The sequence below is a fragment of the Ursus maritimus genome, unplaced genomic scaffold (genome assembly GCF_017311325.1).
Source record: "Ursus maritimus isolate PB19 unplaced genomic scaffold, ASM1731132v1 scaffold_8, whole genome shotgun sequence".
NCBI lineage: Eukaryota > Metazoa > Chordata > Mammalia > Carnivora > Ursidae > Ursus > Ursus maritimus.
Window position 1 is genome coordinate 72,761,264 of NW_024426996.1, and position 20,071 is coordinate 72,781,334.

The 20,071-nt window shown below is 34.2% G+C and overlaps 1 protein-coding gene across 2 annotated transcripts in view; it reads left to right on the forward strand.

Moving 5' to 3' along the window:
* RAB28 (RAB28, member RAS oncogene family) overlaps positions 1 to 20,071 on the forward strand; it is a 92,751-nt gene that overhangs the window by 5,313 nt on the left and 67,367 nt on the right. For both annotated transcript variants that reach the window (XM_040625103.1, XM_040625102.1), the window contains exons 3-4: positions 4,779 to 4,867; positions 17,043 to 17,172. In XM_040625103.1, coding sequence (XP_040481037.1) covers positions 4,779 to 4,867; positions 17,043 to 17,172 — 219 coding nt within the window. The remainder of the gene's footprint in view (positions 1 to 4,778; positions 4,868 to 17,042; positions 17,173 to 20,071) is intronic.

Sequence of the window (20,071 nt, forward strand, 5' to 3'; positions counted from 1 at the left end):
TTTTTAAAATATTATTTTGATTAGCCTCTGCTTCAGTTTTTTGTTTGAGAGAAAGTTGGAACAGAAGTATAATGTAGCTATGGAACTTCTGTGCTCTAATATGTGAATGCTGTTTTATGCAAGGCAGCATGAAATTGCTGGCATTTAATAGACCACTAAAATTTAGGGTCCCTAGGCACTCATAAAAATACAGTTTGAGCATTCAAGATGTTTCAGTTCACCATGCAAAGAAACTATTTAGATGCCAGTTGCAGCACATTTTGTGGGAAATACAGGGAAATAATAACAAAAAGAGAGTGGTTTCTGTTTTAAGTTAGTTTCTGAACAATTGGGGCTTTAAAATGCTCTGTCCATTCATTTGTGATGGTTAAATTATATGTTTAAAGTATTTTATTAAAAGCAGTTTATCTTGATTGACTTTCTAAACCAGTCCATCCCTCTCCTCTCTAAGGAAACACATTTGAATAAAAACGGTTGCAAGTGTAGTGTCAGATTCATATACTGGAGCGTGAGTGATATAGTGGGAAGGGGTTTAATAAATTCCAATATTATTGAAATGTGTTAACCTCTCAAGCACCCCATCTATCAGACAACTCTCCATAAAAGTTTTAGAGCAGCTAAAGAAAACTCATGATAACTGAAGGTATTTTGCATATCTCACTAGTAATATGCTCTATTATATTTTGCGAGTATCTGTCTTCAACTACCAATGAAAACTAAATTGAAAGATATAGTATGAGAAAAGAATTCCAACTTTCTGTTAGTAAGTTATTGTTCAGCAAGAGGCATAATGAGAAACATACACATATTTTGTTTCATTTGTATTTCCTTTTAATGTATTCAAAACTGAAAAATCTCATTTTATTTTTATTCTCATTTGTATGGAGAGGTCAATGCTACATTCAGAGTGTTTATAGCAGTCACTAGAATACATATACAAATCATATAATATACATGCTGAAAGCTTATTTTTTGCAACAGTTTTTTCAGAGATGCCAGTTGTACACAGAGAGAACCTCAATATATGTATTTAGTTATTGACTGTTGTTTTTAATCCTAATTACCAGAGCATTAGCTTTCTGTACCATTAATATTATTTAGTTTTTCTGACTTTTTTTTAGTTCAAAGGCTTAAATATAGCAACAAGCACCACTTAATCATTAAAAATATTTTAAGACTGGTTTTGGACGTTTTATATAGGTGATATATACATATGATGATTTCTCATCTGTTGCAGAATACTACTCATTTTAAAGTTTTGATTACTTTGTAAAAAATATTTGGTATTTTTGAAATCAAAATTTATAGTATAATATTTTAGAGTTAGAAAGTTCTTATATTAAAAATGATGTTAGGAAATTTATACTCTTAGTGAATATATATTTTAATGAATTCCTGAATAAGTTTTTATTTTGATGGGTAGAATTCCAGAAAAAAAAATTCTTTTTTCTTTTTTTTTTTTAAAGGCAATTGGTTTTATGTTTCTTAATGGACTCAAAATTGTGTTAGAAGTTTCAGTAGGAAAAAATTGTTTTAATGTAACTTGATTTTATGTAATTAATAAGTACATTAAGAAATGAGGTAAATAAATTACAAGGTTTACAGTATATCCTTTATATATTTTAACCTTAATTTTAATTCATTGTTAAGTGTCAAATGTAGGATGATTAATATTTGTATCATTTGCTAAAACATTACAGGCAGCATTATTGAGTTTATAGTAAAGAGCATACTAGGCGAATCTGTTAAGTATTCTAGTAAGTCTTCTGTCCGTTCAGATTGTTAGAGGTGAATACCTCCTATCCATCTATTGACATTCTCTTCATGCAAGTTTTCAAGGTCATTACTTTGTAAATATTCATCCATTTTAGTATATTTCATGTTCCGGTATGCTGTATAGTCTGGATGCAACCACTGTGCAGAGTTTACTGCTTAAAATAGTGTATCTGTTAGTCAGAGATTCTGCTGATAGAGCTTCTTAAGAGCCTTAGTCAAAATACTTTCAGGAAGCTTGTGGGTACAGTCCAGTAAACAGCGTTCTACTGTGAAAAGGATTTCTAAGTCTTTAGTACAAGAAGTGGGCAGACTTGTGTTTTTAGTTCCATCTTGACTATGCAGCACTTTAAGTAAGGTTAACCAAGGCACCAAGTGTACTTTTACAAGGTCACTGTTGAATCCTCTTGGTGGCTTTGATTCATACCAAAAGCAACTTACCTGTATTTTGTCACCTCATTTATTTTATTTTTTTCCCCTGGTTACATGTCATTTCTTACTGGGGAGCAGGAATTTTGTAGCATTTTGCATTTGAGATTGGATTGCTGACAATTTCTTTAATGTTCTTTATTAGTGGGAAATTTATATTAGATGGATTCTTGATTTTTAAAAAAAATTTACAGTATTAATAATTTGAATACTACTTTTATAGGTTATTAGATATGTCATTTTGAAAATATACATGCAGGCTTTATGTATTTATATTTAGGGAAACAAAAATGAATATTGATTGGAAATCACATAAGATTTTGTTTCCCAAATAGAGAACCCCTGTTAATTTTTATTTTTATGTGTTAATAAGCCTAAAATTCAAATGTGGAAGTTAAATATATGTTTCTAGATATATGAAATAACTATGAAGCTAGTTTCATTTGTGGAAGCTATAATGATAGCAAAAGTGGGTTTTTTTTGGCTAGCATTGTTGGTTAATGCATAACTATTTTGATTTCTGAGGCACTAGAACATGTATATTGAAAAAACAAGCCAACAACAACAAACGGTGTTTATTTAGAAAGGTATGAATTTAAAAAGTACCTGCAACACATGAATATAAATATAAACTTCTCAGATGGGAGGCAACTGAATAAATGATTTAGTCTTGAATTGAGGTAGTGAGGATGTGGAAACATGAATATCATGTTCGTAAAGTTGTAGTTAAGATGTTCACAATAACTAATTCAGATTGGATCTGACTATCAGAATTTAAAGGGAGAAAAACTTTGTATTTCTTGATGTAAAACTAAGTGATAGGATTTATACTGGCCTTGAAGAAAATGGGATTAAATGCCTTTTATGAAGTATTACCTACAATCTTACTGTAAGAAAGTTAATATTGTTAAGCACTGGTTTTTTTGAAGTAAACAAATGACTGTAAAGAGTGTGCAAGTAAAATGAATAGAATACTGCCTGTTTAGGGGCTTCTGAAGCGATTTAACACACTGCTCGTGACTGCTTTCTCACCTGCTTCGTTTGAGACAGCATCATAGGAGAATGAGTTCAGCTTCGAAGCTTGAAAAATTTAGATTTTTAAGTAAGTGGGTTTATCCCAGTTGTTGGATAAGTCTTACTTTTAGTTTGTGACGTTTTGGTTTTCGTCTTCACAGAGCTTTAAGACCATTTTCGTCATTACTCTGTGAACATTGAAAGTGTGTGTATGTGGGAATGATGACGGGTGATAAACTTCAGGAGCTCTCATTAATGCTAATGGAAGTTCCTCATGTAAATCCTTTGCACGTTGGCAGATGCAACAGACCTACCTCAAAATAATGGAAAGATTGTAATACAAACCCAACAAAACTTAGAGTTAAGGATAAAACTTGGCTGGTTAATTCAGTGTTATACTTGCTTTTCAGTTGAATGGTATGACTAACATTCTCCGATTTTAGTGTTTGGCATTGACATAAAATTCATGTCTTTATAATCTTTTTATTGTTATTTTTGAAGCGAGAACATTTTTTTAGTGTCTTAAGTTTTTATTTCGAGTTTTTCTGATTTGCAAATCATTCAGAAAGGTACATTTTTTAGTGTGGGAGCTCATTTTGAAGATACTAATTGAGACTTTGTCTACTTTTGGAGACAACTGCATTATTAGAAGAAATACTTTGAAATAAACTAAAAAGTATGTTGGACATGGTCTTTAACTTCTGGGGTTATGCATTCATAAGAGAGAATAGCTTATCTCATAAATTTTTGTATCAACCAAATATTTTACAAAATAGACAAAAGAATTTTAAAGATTGCTTTTTAGTATTTTTAAATGTTTTTATAATGCTTGTATGGGGAAAATTTGTTCCACCATTTTATGAAGGCTTTGAAGCACATGTTATGATTTGTTTCAATGGAAATGCTTTGAACAGTAAATGCATGTAATATTTAGTGATATACTGGGTATGTATCCTACATCTGTTCTGAAGAGGGCTGTCATATGTGTTTATGTTTTATAGGTTAAATTAGAAAACCTGTAGATTACATATAATAGATGACATTTAAATTTTAAAAGTCCATTAATTTGAGTTGAAACTCTGGGTCCATTTTTTTAGTCTATTATTAATCTGTGAGTATTAGAACCTATAGAGTTTAGAGTTTACAGTAAAATTCATTATGTCCTATAGGGTAGTTAGTGTATAAAGTTCTATTTTTTTAAAGTATATATATATATATTTTTACCCTCTGTACAAGTATTCTATCGTCCTATTCTCTGTTTAAAAAAATGTGTTTTTTTTAAAGTTTTGAGCAGTTTATGAATGAAAGCTTTTTTTTTTTTTGTTTTGAAGATGATTATAAATATGGTTCTATAGAAAGGGTAAAAGTATAAACCTAAATTCCCCATTATGATTTCTTTTGACAACATTATTTCCCAGTTCCAAATATCTGACCGTATGAGCGTGCAGAATAAAAGGCAGATTAGGCTCACAGTTTATCATTGTGACTTCCTGTTCTCTGAAACTGTATTCAGTTGTTATTTTGTTACTTACCTTTTCTGCATTCTTGTTTTTATATTCAAGGGAACTTGAATGTTACTCTTCAAGTTTGGGATATAGGAGGACAGACAATAGGAGGCAAGATGTTGGATAAATATATCTATGGAGCACAGGTATGACATAAATTCTGTGATTATTCCAGTACTGAAAATACTCCTCTTACAAGCATATACAACTGGGTACACACACACACACACACACACACACACACACACTCTCTCTCTCTCTCTCTCTCTCTTTTTCTCTCTCTTTCTCCCTTCCTCCCTCCCTTTATAACTTGATTTTTATCTGATACATAGAGAGACTGATTTTATCTTTGTGCTAATAAGCCTTTGGTTTCATCCTCCGCAAATTATGTTTGGAATGATTTGGGTCAGGGAGCTGGTGTGACTCGAATAGCTTTCCTATGCTTCCTTATATTGCTAGGTATTATTGTCAGCAGTTGAATAAATGCAGTGATAGGTGATATTTTATATTTATTAGCTGATTTGGTTATAGTGACTGCTTTCAGAATATGTAAACTGAATGAAAATATAGAAGGGGAAAATTTAATTTCATTTTAAGTTGTAAGGACAAAAAGCATATTTATATATTTTTGTGCTATGAATTAGTTTATTAAATATTTATAATTCTTCAGATTTAATACATATCGATATAGTGTATCAGTAAACTAAGTGAATAATTCTATGTATAAAGCTCATATTATTTAATATAATGATGTCTTTTCAGAAGAAAATCTATGTAGACAGAGAAAAACTGCTTGAATAATAATATGACAAAATTCTTTGGCCACATGAGCTTATAGAGACATAATTTATAAGCTGTTAAATTATTGTACAAATAGAAAATATGCATGATGGTGATATACTTCAAAAAGTTAATTATTGACATGCTATTTATTTTTGCTTTTTCTTTCCCCCTAGTGTGTGTCTTTCACACCATCATGAAGCATAAGAGGGGATAATAGTCATAATACTTCTTTAGGTCTTTATTGGAATTTAATGTTTTAAGTGGAAGAGTCTTACCTTGGTTCTGTGGAACTGTGTTGCTTTTAAGAAGTTAGTCTAGGAGACAAAGAATGTTAAGCATTGTTCTGTATGAAGTTCGGTGCTTGACATAAACCATTGCTTTAATTTTGGATGGAAAATAGATTCTGAATTATTTTCTAAAACATTCAGAGAAGGATAAATGAGGCTCGTATGGTTCTGAGTCACATGTGAAGGCCCTAGGGTTTCGTTTTTTTTGATTATTGATATATAGATCTGGCTCTTAAAGCTATTTCTATTTTTCTTCATTGTTCTTTGTCTCCTGGAAAATCTTTCTGCTCATTTAGCATTTTCACTTGTGATCATATGATTTTATATTTTATGCATGTTCATTTTTCTTTTAAAAGACACATCTCAGATTTTTGTGTCTGGCTTTTTTGTTATTTATTTTTTTCTGTTTTAAACTGATTATGTTCAAAGTAGATATTAAGATAAAAATTGCTGGACAGAGATTTGTCTGAAGCCACAGTTCTTTGTTTTGCTCACCTATTTGGTAAAATGGATTTTGAAAATAATAATCTTTTTCGTCTTTGTCCATTAAAGTCTGCCTTCAAGGGTACATATTGGATTTTTAAAAAAATGAACATTATATTAGTCAAGGTTCTCATAATATTTGACTCTGAGTGTCAAATAAAGTAACTTTTTATTGTTTATAGATTTATCTAGAATTAGTGGAGTACAGGAAGATTTTATGAATCTCAGGGCAAATAATAATATAAAATTCAATTAACAAATTTTTCTTCACTAAAAATTGGGGGTATATAATGCTCATGATTTGGATTCTTTTAATTTTGCCTTTATATCATTTAAAAATTTATTATTTGATTTATATAAATTTATTTATTACTACAAAATTATATATAAAATTAATGTTGATGTGAAATTGACATGATATAAAATTAACCATTGTAAAAGTATATAATCAGTGGCATTTGTGCATTCACAATGTTATGTGGCTGTTCTTTTGAATAATTTTTTTGCAGTGTGTTATGCTATTATGTAACTGCTTAAGACCAGCAGACATTATTGGTCAAATTTGTAGAAATTAAAAAAATTTTCATCTTTTTTGAGAGGACCTGGGTTTAGTAAAATGTCTGTTCTCTTCTAATGTCCCTCATATCTTATGAGAAGAGCATGTTATATTCCTCCTTATAACTTGTCAAATAAGATTTCTGTTCTGAAGGTATGTATGACATTTTTTTCTTTTGATGTGCCTTATATTGCTTATACTGTACAATTTCTGTGAATGTTATAAGATTATACCTTGTTTTATTGAACAATGATATTAAGTACAATATTTCTGTGAAGCGCCTGAACATCTTCATGAATTGTGCCAGGAAACTACAAATTCTGAGATGACAAAAATGAATTATCATAAATTAATGAAAATATAATACATTTTCTCTGCTTTCCAGAGATTCTAAATTAGCTTATGCAAAATACATAAAGTATATTTACCAATAGTTTCTTTTGTAAAATATATGTAAGTTTTTTTTCAAGGCCAGAGAAGCTCTGACTATATAGTTCACTATCATAAACTGGGGGAATGTTATTTTTCAAAAACATTGCTTTCAAAAACATTCCGATAGCATTTTAACATACTTGATAACTTTATATTATATAGGCATATAGTTTTTCTTCAAAGTGGATCTATACTGTTTCTAGAGTTCTTTTTTTTTTTTTTTAAAGATTTTATTTATTTATTCGACAGGATAGAGACAGCCAGCGAGAGAGGGAACACAAGCAGGGGGAGTGGGAGAGGAAGAAGCAGGCTCCTAGCGGAGGAGCCTGATGTGGGGCTCGAACCCATAACGCCGGGATCACGCCCTGAGCCGAAGGCAGACGCTTAACCGCTGTGCCACCCAGGCGCCCCTGTTTCTAGAGTTCTTATAGATGTTATATTGCTCGTCTTATGAATACTTTGCATTTTGTTATACATGTTACAGGATAGAAATTGTTCAGAAATGATGTTTCAACAGGCTGTTTTGAGGACATCAGTTTAATGTATTATTTAGGATTTTGGTTTAGGTTCTCTAACTTATGTATTATGTATAGAAAGAATTATCTTATACATATCTGGGCTATTAAGCTAGTGAATCTGTTTTTCTTAAAGCTTTTCTTAACGTTAAGAAGCTTATTGGTAGGCTGGGAATGAACTTAGATTAAAATAGAAATGATTGTTTTACCCTGTTCACATTTTCTCCCCGGTAGCATTAAACTTTAGCAATCATCTATTGAATAGCGTTGGTTGAAACAAAATTGGATTGACACCCAAGAAAGAATTAGTGAGGTATTTTGACAAGAACTAGTTCTAAGAATTGAAGTTTTTCCCAGTTAAATTCCCAGATTTTAAATTAACTTAAAATTTTCTAGGAGTCTTCAGAAAGATGTTATAGGCTATTTTTCATAGTGGTTACGAGCAAATACACAGTACATAGTGTTTAGTGCCCTGTAACCTGTGGCTAACAGAGGCTAATAACAAACCTCAGAGAAGGACTGGGTGTTTCATTTTTGTAGCTCTTTCCGTCCTGGAATCTAAGTGGTTTGCAAACACTGCCCTACTGAGCATAAACTCAATGAAGTGTAGTCATTTGTGAGGCAGAACATAACTACTATTGTGTGCCAGTGCCCCACACAGATGAGCCAGCCTGTTAACCACCAACAAAAGGATTTGGTTGCCTGTATGGCGGCTGGCGAGAGAGCGCATCGCAAAGCTGGGCTCTCTGAGACGCTCTGTTGTCTTTTACTGTACATTTTTTCCTTGGATATTTGCCAACTTATAACTGATTATACAGACCTCTCTTGCGTTAGTGTTTCTTCTTACAGGTTGTACTTATTCAGCAAAGTATATATTGTAAGGACTATGGTACAATCTATATGATTTAGCCCATTTCCACATATAATTAAAAGCTAAAGTAGATTATTTATTTACAAATCAGGGAGAAAAAAAAATACCTGCATTACGGGAACTGGGAACCTTTCATTTTGCAGAAGGTTAAATTGTGTGTGTACTGTGCCTGTTAAATTTCAGAACTAAATCTGTTTAATAACTTACACTACTTGGGTATTGTCCTTTGAGACTTCGGTATTCCTTTGAAAATGCTATCTATCTATCTGGTTAATGGTTCATCATGTTCATTAGGTATGGTGATAAATGAAATAGATAAAAACAAAATACTGTATGAAGAAACTTTATGCAATATTTACTAAAAGTGTTGAGGTTTATGAAGAGAAGGGGTGATAGTGTCTTCTGGGAATTGCAGGGGGAAAAAGTGAAGTTAAGGCATAGAAAATATAGGGAATTTTGGTTGAAGAATTTGAAGATACAGAAGGATGTATTAAACTTGAAATCTGATTTCCAAAAGTCATAGCAAAAAGGTGTGGGATGAAGAGGAGTAGTTGGAGGGTAAATCGGGAAGAACAAGCACAGAGCAGTGTGGGGAAGAGACATAGGAGAAAGATGAATGGCAGGTAGGTAGGTGATAAAAGTGGATCAGGGACATGAGACATGGAGATGGGTTTCCATGGCCACAGGGTTGCCAAGAAAATTACTTCCAGCAGTTCCTGGTAGATTGCTTCAGTTGTTGCCAAGATGTGTTGCATTTCTGAGGAGTTATACTTTCTTGTGGCTGAGAAGATTCTGATAGTTTTCTGGAAGCAGTCAGAAGAGGTCCGGATTGATGGATGTGGTGAGAGATTCAGGGCTTTGAGGGTGCTTGTGTTATAGGCTCCTAAAGAGGTGAGTACTTCGAACTCTGACTTTGGTGTGCTGAAGCTGGTGGGTAGAGGCCTTGGCGGGGGTCAGTGGCTGCCTGTTCGAGCTTTGGTCATTTTTGTCTTTCAGAGAAGTGGTCCCTTTCATCTCTGTGATTAACTTTTTGGCCATAGAGTTGTTTATATCACTCCCTTATTATTCTTACAATATCTGTGGGATTAATAGTGATGGCCCCTCATTAATTTGAGTTTTCTCTTCCCTTCTCTCTCTTTTTTTGGTTAACCTGGCTAGAGATTTACCAGCTTTTAGTTTTGTTGATTTTCTCTGTTATTTTCTTCTTGTAAATTTTGTTGATCTCTGTTTTAGTTTTTATGATTTTTTTTTTGTTCTGCTTTCATTAAGCTTAAATTGCTCTTCCTCAGTTTCTTCAAGTAGGAGCTTAGATCATTGGTGTTTCTTCTTTTCTAATATATGATTCAATGCTATACATTTTACTCTAAGCACTGTTTTTGCTAAATCCCACAAGTTTTGACAGGTTGTGTTTTTATTAACTTAAGATATTTTAAAACTTCTCTTGAGACTTCTTTTTTGACCCATGTGTTATTTAAAAGCATGTTGTTTAATCACCAAAATATTCTGAGTTTTTCCAGCTATCTTTCTATTATTGATGTCTAGTTTAATTCCTTTGTAGTCTAAGAACATGCTTGGTATGATTTCTGTTCTTACAAATTTGTTAAAGTATGTTTTGTGGCCCAGAATGTAGGCTGTTTTGGTGAATGTTTCATGTGAATCTGATTGTCTGCTTGCTTAATGTGTCAGTCAGTGAAAAAGGGGTGCTCAAATCTCCAACAATACTAGTGGATCTGTGGATTTACAGTTCTGTCAGTTTTTCATTACGTATTTTGATACTTTGGTGTTAGGTGTGTATACATAAAGGATTGTTATGCCTTCGTGGAGAATTGACCCCTTTATCATTATGCCAGGTTTTATATCTAATACCTTTCCTTATTCTGAAGTCTGCTTTGTCTGAAATGAATATGAATACTCCAGTTTTGTTTTCACTAGTGTTAGCATGGTACTTCTCTATCCCTTTACTTTTAACTTGTGTCTTTATATTTAAAGTGAATTTCCTGTAGGCAATGTATAGTTGAATCTTGGTTTTTCATCCCCTCTGACAGTTTGTTCTTTAATTGGTATATATAGACCATTCACATATAAAGTGATTATTATACAGTTTGGTTAATTTCTTTTGTATTTTTTTTCTATTTCTTGTGCTAGTCTTTTGTTTTCTTTAAACCTTTCTCGCTTTTATTGTTTTATTTGAGGATTTTAACTCTTCTCTTAGCCTATCAGTTACGCATAAACACTTTTTTTTTTTTTTTAGCAATTGCCCTGGAGTTTCCAATATATATTTTTAACTAGTTTAAGTCCACCTTCACATGGCACTGTATTGCTTTGCATGTATAGTTCAGATACTTCATATCTGAACATATCAAAAGCATATCCTTAATCCATCCCCCCATCCTTTATGATGTGGTTGTCATTCATTTCACTTACCCATATGCTATAATCACTCAATACATTGTTATTATTATTACTTTAAACAGTTGTATTTTAGATCAGCTAAGAATAAAAAAAATAAATGCTTTTATTTTACCTTTACTTACTCCTTTTCTGATACCCTTCCTTCCTTCCTTTCTTTCTATTTTTTAAAATTTTACTTATTCATTTGAGAAAGGGAGAGAGAGACTGAGCGAGAGAGAGAGCACGAGCAGGGCAGAGGGAGAGGGACAAGCAGACTCCTGGCTGATGTGGGACTCAATCCCAGGACTCTGGGATCATGATTTGAGCTGAAGACAGACGCCCAACCAACTGAGCCCCCCAGGTGCCCCATCTTCCTTTCTTTACGTAGAAATACATTTGTCATCCATATCATTTCTTTATCACCGAAGAGCCTCTTTTAACATTTGTTCCAGGGCAGGTCTGCTAGCTATGAATTCTCTCAGGTTTTGTTTATCTGAGAAAGTCTATTTCTCTCTCACTTATGGAGAATAATTTTACATACAGAATTCTAGATTGGTCCTTTGCTTTCTTTCAGTATTTTACGTAATTCACTCCTTTCTTTTCTTACATGGTTTCTGATAAGAAATTCTCTGTAATTCTTATCCGTGTTCCGTGTATCCGTGTATCCGTGTACAATGGATAATGTATTCCTTCTCACCAACTCCTCCCTCATCCCAGACTTCTTTTAAGATTTTCTCTTAGTTTTTTTTTTTTTTTTTTTTTTTGCTTTTAAGAGAGAGAGAGAGAGCAAGCATGTGTGAGGGGCGGGAGGTGGCAGGCAGAGGGAGAGGGAGAGAGAATCTTAAGCAGGCTCCATGCAGATCTCACAACCCTGAGATCACGACCTGAACTGAAATTAAGAGTTGGATGCTTAACCGACTGGATCACCTAGGTGAAAAAGGGGTGCTCAGATCTCCAGAGTACCCCTCTTAGTGTTTTGTTTTATGCAGTTTGAATATATGATGTGCTTACATGTAGATTTTTTTTGGTATTTATCCTATTTGTCATCTTCTGAGATTTCTAGATCTGTGGTTTGGTGTTTTTAATTGATTTTGGCAATTTCTTGGCCATTGTTACTTCAGATATTTCTTAAGTTACATAATCTTTTCTCCTGGTAGTCCAGTTACATATATGATGTACCAGTCAGAATTGTCACATAGTTTTTTGATGTTCTGTTTTATTGATTCTTTTTTCTCTTTGCATTTCACTTTTGGAAATTTCTATTACCTTATCTTCAGGCTTACAGATTTTTTCCTAGGCTGTGTCTAGTGTACTGATGAGCCCATCAATGGCATTCTTCATTTCTTTTATAGTGGTTTTGATATCTAGCATTTCCTTTTCATTATTCTTTAGTGTTTCCATCTCTTTGGGTACATTATCCACCAGTTCTTGTATGTTGTCTGCCTCTTCCATTGGAACCTTTTTAAAAATACTTATCATAGTTTGTTTTAAAGTCCTGATCTGATCATTCCAAAATCTGTATCATATTTGAGTCTGGTTCTAAGGCTTACTTTTCCTTCAAACTGCCTTTTAGTGTGCCTTCTAATTTTTTTTTTTTTTGAAAGCGAGATGTGATGTATAGAGTAATAAGAACTCAGGTAAATAGGCCTTTAGTGTGAGGTTTTGTTAGTTGGCCAGGAATCGGTCTGTGTTTAATGTTTGCTGAGGCTCTAGGTACCAGAGACATCCAATTCCTCTAGTGTCTTTGTTTGTTTCTCCCTTGTTTTTTGGCCATCTCAAAAAACTCTTCCTTAGTTGAAGTTTGTGTTTTGAAGCTCTTTCAAATATAATATACTACTATTATGCTGGAGCCCAGTTGGTGTTGTGGTAAAGTATGGAGGCAGGGAAGCATTCTGTCCTCTTATGATTAAGTCACAGCCTTATAGTGGGCCTTTGTCCCTGGGTTGTGACCTTTACAGGTGTTTATTAGCTCTTCCCACTTAGGTGAGACAGGATGGATAGAAGGGCCTGGAGATGGGAACTTTCCCCCTTGTGATATAAGACACTGATTAAGCTTTTTTCCTGGACAGTACGCCTTTTTTTTTTTTAAATGGGTAATACTCTGGGCATATTTTACAATGGTTATTTTCTCCCTCACCATGTCAGAACCATGTGGGGGATCTTTTCTGATGCTTTACCAAAAGGATCTGATAGGGTTTCTGGTGGTAAAATCCATGAGTGTGTGAGAATACTCCCATACTGTGTCACCTGGGAGTTTTTTACTGTAAGTGGGTCACACACAGCCTCCAGCAGTTTATCAAAATTATCATTTAAGTGTTCCCACCCCTTATTGGCTGTAGTAGCTTCTGATCCAGGTAAGCACGTTTTGGCTGACTCTTTGGATTCACCTGTTTCCAAGATTTCAGCGTGGCGACTTACCCTGAAAACTCAGCTGTCTGTTTTGTCCAAGAAAAGTCATTGATTTTCAGTTTGTTTAGATTTTTTCTTACTGCTAGGACAGACATGATGACTTCTAGGCTTTCTACAGGTTAGGGTTGAAACTGAAAATTCTAGAACACTTTTGTGTTTAAATGTCTTTTTGGTTTTGTCATTTTCCCTTTTTAGGTTTTGATCACATTGGTGAGGTCAGAACTGATGAAAGATTGTCATGTTAGGAGCAAAGAGGGAATCATAGTTTTTTACATTAAGTCTTATTGAGAATGGGGTTTATGAACAGATGTTTGGGTTGGTGGATAGCTAGATTAATGAATGGCATTTATCCTTCTGCCTTTCTTATGAGTTCTGAAAGATTCATAGGTATTGCTCTCTGAAGAATATTGGACACACTGATCTAGATCAGGAATTGGCAAACCTTTCCTTAGAGAACCAGTTAGAAGCCATACTGTCTCTTGTAGCTACTCAGTTCTGCAGTTGTAGTACAAAAGCAGCCATTGATAATACTTAAACAAATAAGTACGACTGTATTCCAATGAAACTTTATTTACAAATATGGGCTTTGAGCTGAATTCAACCTGGGGGCCATAGTTTACCAACTCCTGTAGTATTTAATTTTTTTAAAAAAAGATTGTATTTATTTGTTGGAGAGAGAGAGAGAGCGAGAGAGCGAGCATGAGTGGGGGGAGGGGCAGAGGAGAAGGAGAGGGAAAGAGAGAAGCAGACTCCCCACTGAACAGGGAGCCTGATAAGGGGCTCAATCCCAGGACCCTGGGACAGTGACCTGAGCTGAAGGCAGACACTTAACTGACTGAGCCACCCAGATGTCCCAATTTTTTTTAAGTAGGCTCCATGCCTAGCATGGAACCCAGTGTGGGGCTCAAACTCATGACCCTGAGATGGAGACCTGAGCTGAGATCAAGAGTCGGAGGCTTAACAGACTGAGCAACCCAGGCTTCCCAGTAGTAGTTAATTTTTATTCTATAGCTCTGGTCTAGTACTGATCATAAAGAGATGGTGGCCATGTCTTATTTGCATATTCTATCATGTTCGCATATTGATCCATGTTCAGATGAAGATTTTCATATATTGATTTAGAAGGGTTCCAAAAACCTTAAGGTTTAAGAGACATCATAGGTCAATGGCTCAATCTGTGAGTGTAGAAACTACCTCAAAGTTGTCTTGAAAATGTGATTCTTAGTCACTCAGAAGAGTAAAGAAAAAATTCCCAACAATTATGTAATATGTCAGTTTTTAAGTAAGTCTATTTTTATTACTTCACATAATCACGTAGACATGACAGGTATTATAGAGGTGGATGACAGAAGCATTGCCCAAGATCAGTAGATGGTAGGGCCAAGACTGTAGTTCAACAGCAATCTTTCAGGGCAGAACTCTAATACAGTATATTGTATCATTCAAGTCAACTGGAGGTGGAGGCCGTAGATTGAAGATTAGTTTTCTTCAAAGGCCAGTTCTGGGGCATTTTTTTTCTTTTTTAAAGATTTTATTTATTTATTTATTTATTTATTTATTTGAGAGAGCACAGATGTGTGTGCACACAGAAGAGGCAGCAGGGAGGGAGAGGAAGAGGGAAAGAATTCCAGGCAGATTCCACTGAACACGGAACCCAGCCCGGGGCTTGATCTCATGACCCGGAGACTGTGACCTGAATCAAAACCAGGATCCAGACGCCCAAGCAGCTGAGCTACCCAGGCGCCCCTGGGGCATTATTCTTAATAAGAAAAGTGGACTTACGCTGATTATTTCAAATAATTCTGTGTTGGACATTATCTCAAAGCATTTGGGAAGACAGAAGTAGGTGTCTAAGTTATCAAAATGAATCAGACAAATGATTTTGCATAAAAATTATAGACTATTTAAACTGGAAAGGATCTTACAGACCGTTTACTTTCAGTGATCTAATTTTAGAATCAACCAACCTGAGACCCAGAGAAGCTAAGTGACTTGGGAGCCAGTGTAATTTAGTAAAAGAGCATGGTGCTAGAAAGTTATAAGAGTAGTGCGCTGGAACTGGCTTGAGAAACTCAGTTGTTAGATTTTTGGGAACTTTTGTGAGCCAGTTGTTGAATACATTCATGATTAAAAATTATATATACATGCATAAATTATACTAAAAACAAAGATATATGTTCAAATGCCTCATTTACTAATTGTTTTAACATATATTTTTGTTATAATCTATGTTCTTGAAATTATTTATGTCTAGTGTAACTGTATGGTTCAGATGCAATATGGTGGTGTCTTACCCAGCTCTGTTCAGTGAAGTGACATCCATAGCTTGAAAATGGCCCTAGGGGAGTATTTACACCACAGAAATAGGCAAATGCTACAAATCACACTCTGCAATTCCCTACCCTGACCACCACCATAGCCAGCTGATTAATCTTTACCAGCATATCACTGGCCATCACTGGCCATCACTTTTGTGTTCTGTACTTGTCTGTTTATGTATCTGGCCTTGCTGCAAGACTGGGTGTTTCTTGAGGTTTGGAATTTATACCCCTAGGACCCAGCACAGTGCTGGGCATATAGTTGGCAGACAAGTGCTTATAGAATGAATAAATGGACTTCATATTCTTTCAGCCCTTGATTCGTGTCTGGCTTCATCACTTGCCTAGCTGTATGACCTTGGTTATTGTAACTTCTATTTATTAGTAAAATGAGAAGAAGAATACCAGCGTTGCATGATTGTTTTAAGGACTAATGAAAAGATCTAAATATATGTCTAGATACATAGTAGGTACAAAAATGTAGTTAACATTTATGATTATAACCTAAGAAGAAGACATAAATGCTATTAGGGTCCAGACTTATACTGTATGCAGAGCTTTGTATTAAGTGTTTGACCACAAACTGGATGAGAGTCAAGAATGTGGCACTGTTATTTTTTTGTGTGTACATACTTTTTCTCCTTCCCACACAAAATAATGGGATATATTAAAAGGAATATGATATATAAGAGGCAGGAAACAATCCCTCTGTTATATTTGGCTTTGTTCAGGCTCTTATTACAGTATCATGTCCAGTTTTACATTGCTCATTTTAAAGAGGATGTCAAAAAACTGTATGTAGTGTGTCCTGGGAAGAACTCAACAACTATGATTAAAGCGATAGAAAATAGGTCCTTTGAGGCAAGTTTAAGGAATTGAGTTTGTTTATTCTGGAGAGGAGACGGTAAAGGAGTTACTTAACTATCTTCAAGTACATGAAGGGTTATTATGAGGAGGATACTCTCATGTTGTTCTCCAAATGCACAGAGGACCAAAAGAGGAAATTGACTTATTTCATTTAAAGAAAATTGTGTTAAACACTAAAATTGACTATCAAGGGATGTCATGGAATCTCCATTTTTGAAAATATTTAAAAAGAGCAGCAGCAGATGGTTATTTATTGAAAGGTTTACATGTTTGACCTCGTGAAAGTTAGAGGCAGGATTGTAGACCTTGCAGCTTTTTCACCTCTATGAAATGGTTTTCTTATATTCATTGTAATTTACCATGCATATGCCAGGTATCTTACCAAGATTCTGTAACTCTTTTGTGACAGGGAATCCTCTTGGTATATGATATTACAAATTATCAAAGCTTTGAGAATTTAGAAGACTGGTATTCTGTGGTGAAGAAAGTGAGTGAGGAGTCAGAAACTCAGCCACTGGTTGCCTTGGTGGGCAATAAAAGTAAGTTATTAATGCTTATTTATGTATAGTAGTTTATTTACCTATCCCACAGTCTTTATTCCTACGAAAATGTTGATGTTTATAAACATAAAAGATACAGCTTTCCTGGAGTAAGTACACTGCTTGAGGAGAACATTTTTAAAGATGTATAGAGTCTTTTCAATAACAGTTTTGATGCTTGCTCTGTCCTCACTGCTCTGCTGCTTTGGCCAGTTCCTGTGCAGGTAAGTTCTGTTCTGACCGTGTGTGTTTTGGCTTCCTGTGGTCTGAGGAAGCAGCATGGACTGCTAAGACAGCCACACAGCTGCAGATTTTATGATATTGCACTGCAGCTTCAGCTCTGCCCCAGAGATTTTGAGAGATAGATTTCATTAAATGGTCCCCTTTTCTAGGAAAGAAAACAGTGTCTGGATGGAATTTTGTGTGCCTTGTTCCTGGCTCCCATTTCTCATAAGCTTCTCTTTCTAAATTTTTGGGGTTTGTTCTAAAATGTAGATAATTTTTTTTTTTTTTTTTTTTTTTAAGAAATAGTGTATTGGGGGACGAGTAGTGCTTGGTAAAAATAGTGGTTAAGTAATTTTTGAGATCTGTCTCTTGGGCTATGATATACAGCATACAAAATTATAAGACTGAATTTAGTATAGGACTGTTAGTTGGTTCATAGTCTTACAATGCAGTTACCTGGAAAAGAAGACATTAATAAGAGTTTTTAAATGTATAAAATATTATGATACGACCTAATCTTATACAACTATTTGAGGTCAGAAAAAGGAGAAAATGAATTTAAATTATACCACGGAGGATTTAGGTCAGGAGCAGTTTCCTGACTACAAGCTTTGTTAAACCAATACCCAAGTATACTACCAAGAGAATTATCTTCTCCAAAGGTCTTTAAAAGTATAGTGCATTTTTTTGTGTGTAATTATTTAGGAAATAGTACTTCCTGAAGGACTAAACCAAGATTTCTTCATTATGTAGTTTTGCACACTGAGATGAACATTTAATAAATCCAAGCCTTACTTTAAAATCATTACAAAACAGGTGTGGATACCATTTCTCTGAAGAGTTAAAAATACAAATTTTATAATACTTTTTTAGAAAATAGTATTATACTTCATAAAATAGATGTCTTGGGTAAAAGATACATTTTTTTAAAGCTTTAGTTGAATTTTGCTCTTCTGTTCATAAATAGTTCTAATTGAATGAATCAGATGCTTTTAAATTCATTGAAATTCTCCTTTAGAAAGTTTTGATGATCTTAGGTTCTATTTCTGAGTGCAGCTTTTCATTTTAGGAGATCATTTCTTAGTTGCCATGTTACTGAAGCACTGGCTTGTATTATGGTTAAATTTGTGCTTTATTAGCAGTTTCTCATCACCTTTTAGGAAATTATAGAGTAGGAAAGGGATGGGGTTGAGATTTGTTTTCATTTCTTTCAAGGCATAATCTGACTACCATCTGGGGTAATGGTGTAGTGGCGCATAATTACATATATTATGTGTTTATGTGGTCCTGGGGGGCATCTGCCATTGGTCACTGTCAAAGAGAGGCTATCAGACTAGATGGGCTGTTGGACTGTGCTGGTGATGCCATTCCTAAGTTTTAAAAGCACACATTTATGTAAGTTATATGAATTTATGAAAAAAATTATTGCAGTGTTATGTTTGAGATTTAATAGCATAAAAAGTTGAGTTTTTTAGCTTTTGGCTTAGCTCTAACCCCTTCCTTGTATTTATAATACTCTCTTTCAGAACGAGATCATAGAATAAAGTATGCAGTCACACAGAATGTTACATTTGTAAAATGAAAAGATTATAAGATGAACATTTTCCTGGATATTATTTACTGCATAATCTGTCACTGGCCTGATTTCATATGGTCATGCAATAAAAGATCTTGAAATCTGTGTTTCCAAGTTGATGTTACATTAGTATAGTAGTGTGTACTCATCTTCTGTTTAGGGGGACAAGATTATATTAAAAAGCAAAGATTTTACATATGAATTAAAGGCAAAGCAAAAGAAACATGATAGGAAGACATCTGAAACTGGATTATTACGTTCCTTATCTAATAGAGTCATCTTCTACCTAAATGTGCTTTTTAAAACTCATCATTGTGTTCTGTTCTTTACAACTTACAAAGTTCCAAAAAAAAAAAGCATACGTTGAAAAGTATGTATAGGCTATGAAAATATTGGCAGCAGTAGTCAATTTTTATTTCATTTTTAGAAATATTTATTCATTTATTTTAGAGAGAGATTGTGTGTGTGTGTGTGTGTGTGCTTGAGTGAGCGAGCAGGGGAGGGGGCAGAGGGAGAGGGAGAATCCCAAGCAAACTCCATGCTGAGTGAGGAGCCTGACGTGGGGCTCGATCCCATGAGCTCATGACTTGAGCTCAAATCATGAGTCCGACACATAACCAACTAAGGCACCCAGGCACCCCAGGAGTAGCCAACTTTTAGCCAAAGTTTAGCAGAAGGATAGGCTTGACAGAAAATTTCTATACAAGAAGAGAGAGGGAGGAAGAGGAGAAGGAGTGTGCATATGCGTGTGTATGTCTGAATTTGTTTTAGAGGAAGAGTTTATAATTAATGTTATAAAGTCATTTGTTTTTTATTAAAATATAGCAAACTCACAGAAGTTTGGGCTAAGGATTGAGGATAGTCTTAGGTAAGGATGAATTATGGGTTTATTTTTATTAAAAATTGTTTTATTATGTTTAAATATAAAGAATAATTAGAATAGGTTAATGAAGTAGCCAGTAGAGGAAGGGATTTGCTTTTATGAAATAGAATTGGTAACGACTCAGTGTATAGTGCTTAAAACAAATTTATTTTAGTCTATATTCTATTCTATTCTGAAAGGCTGTAAGACACTAATTAGTGTTTTTTCTTTGTACT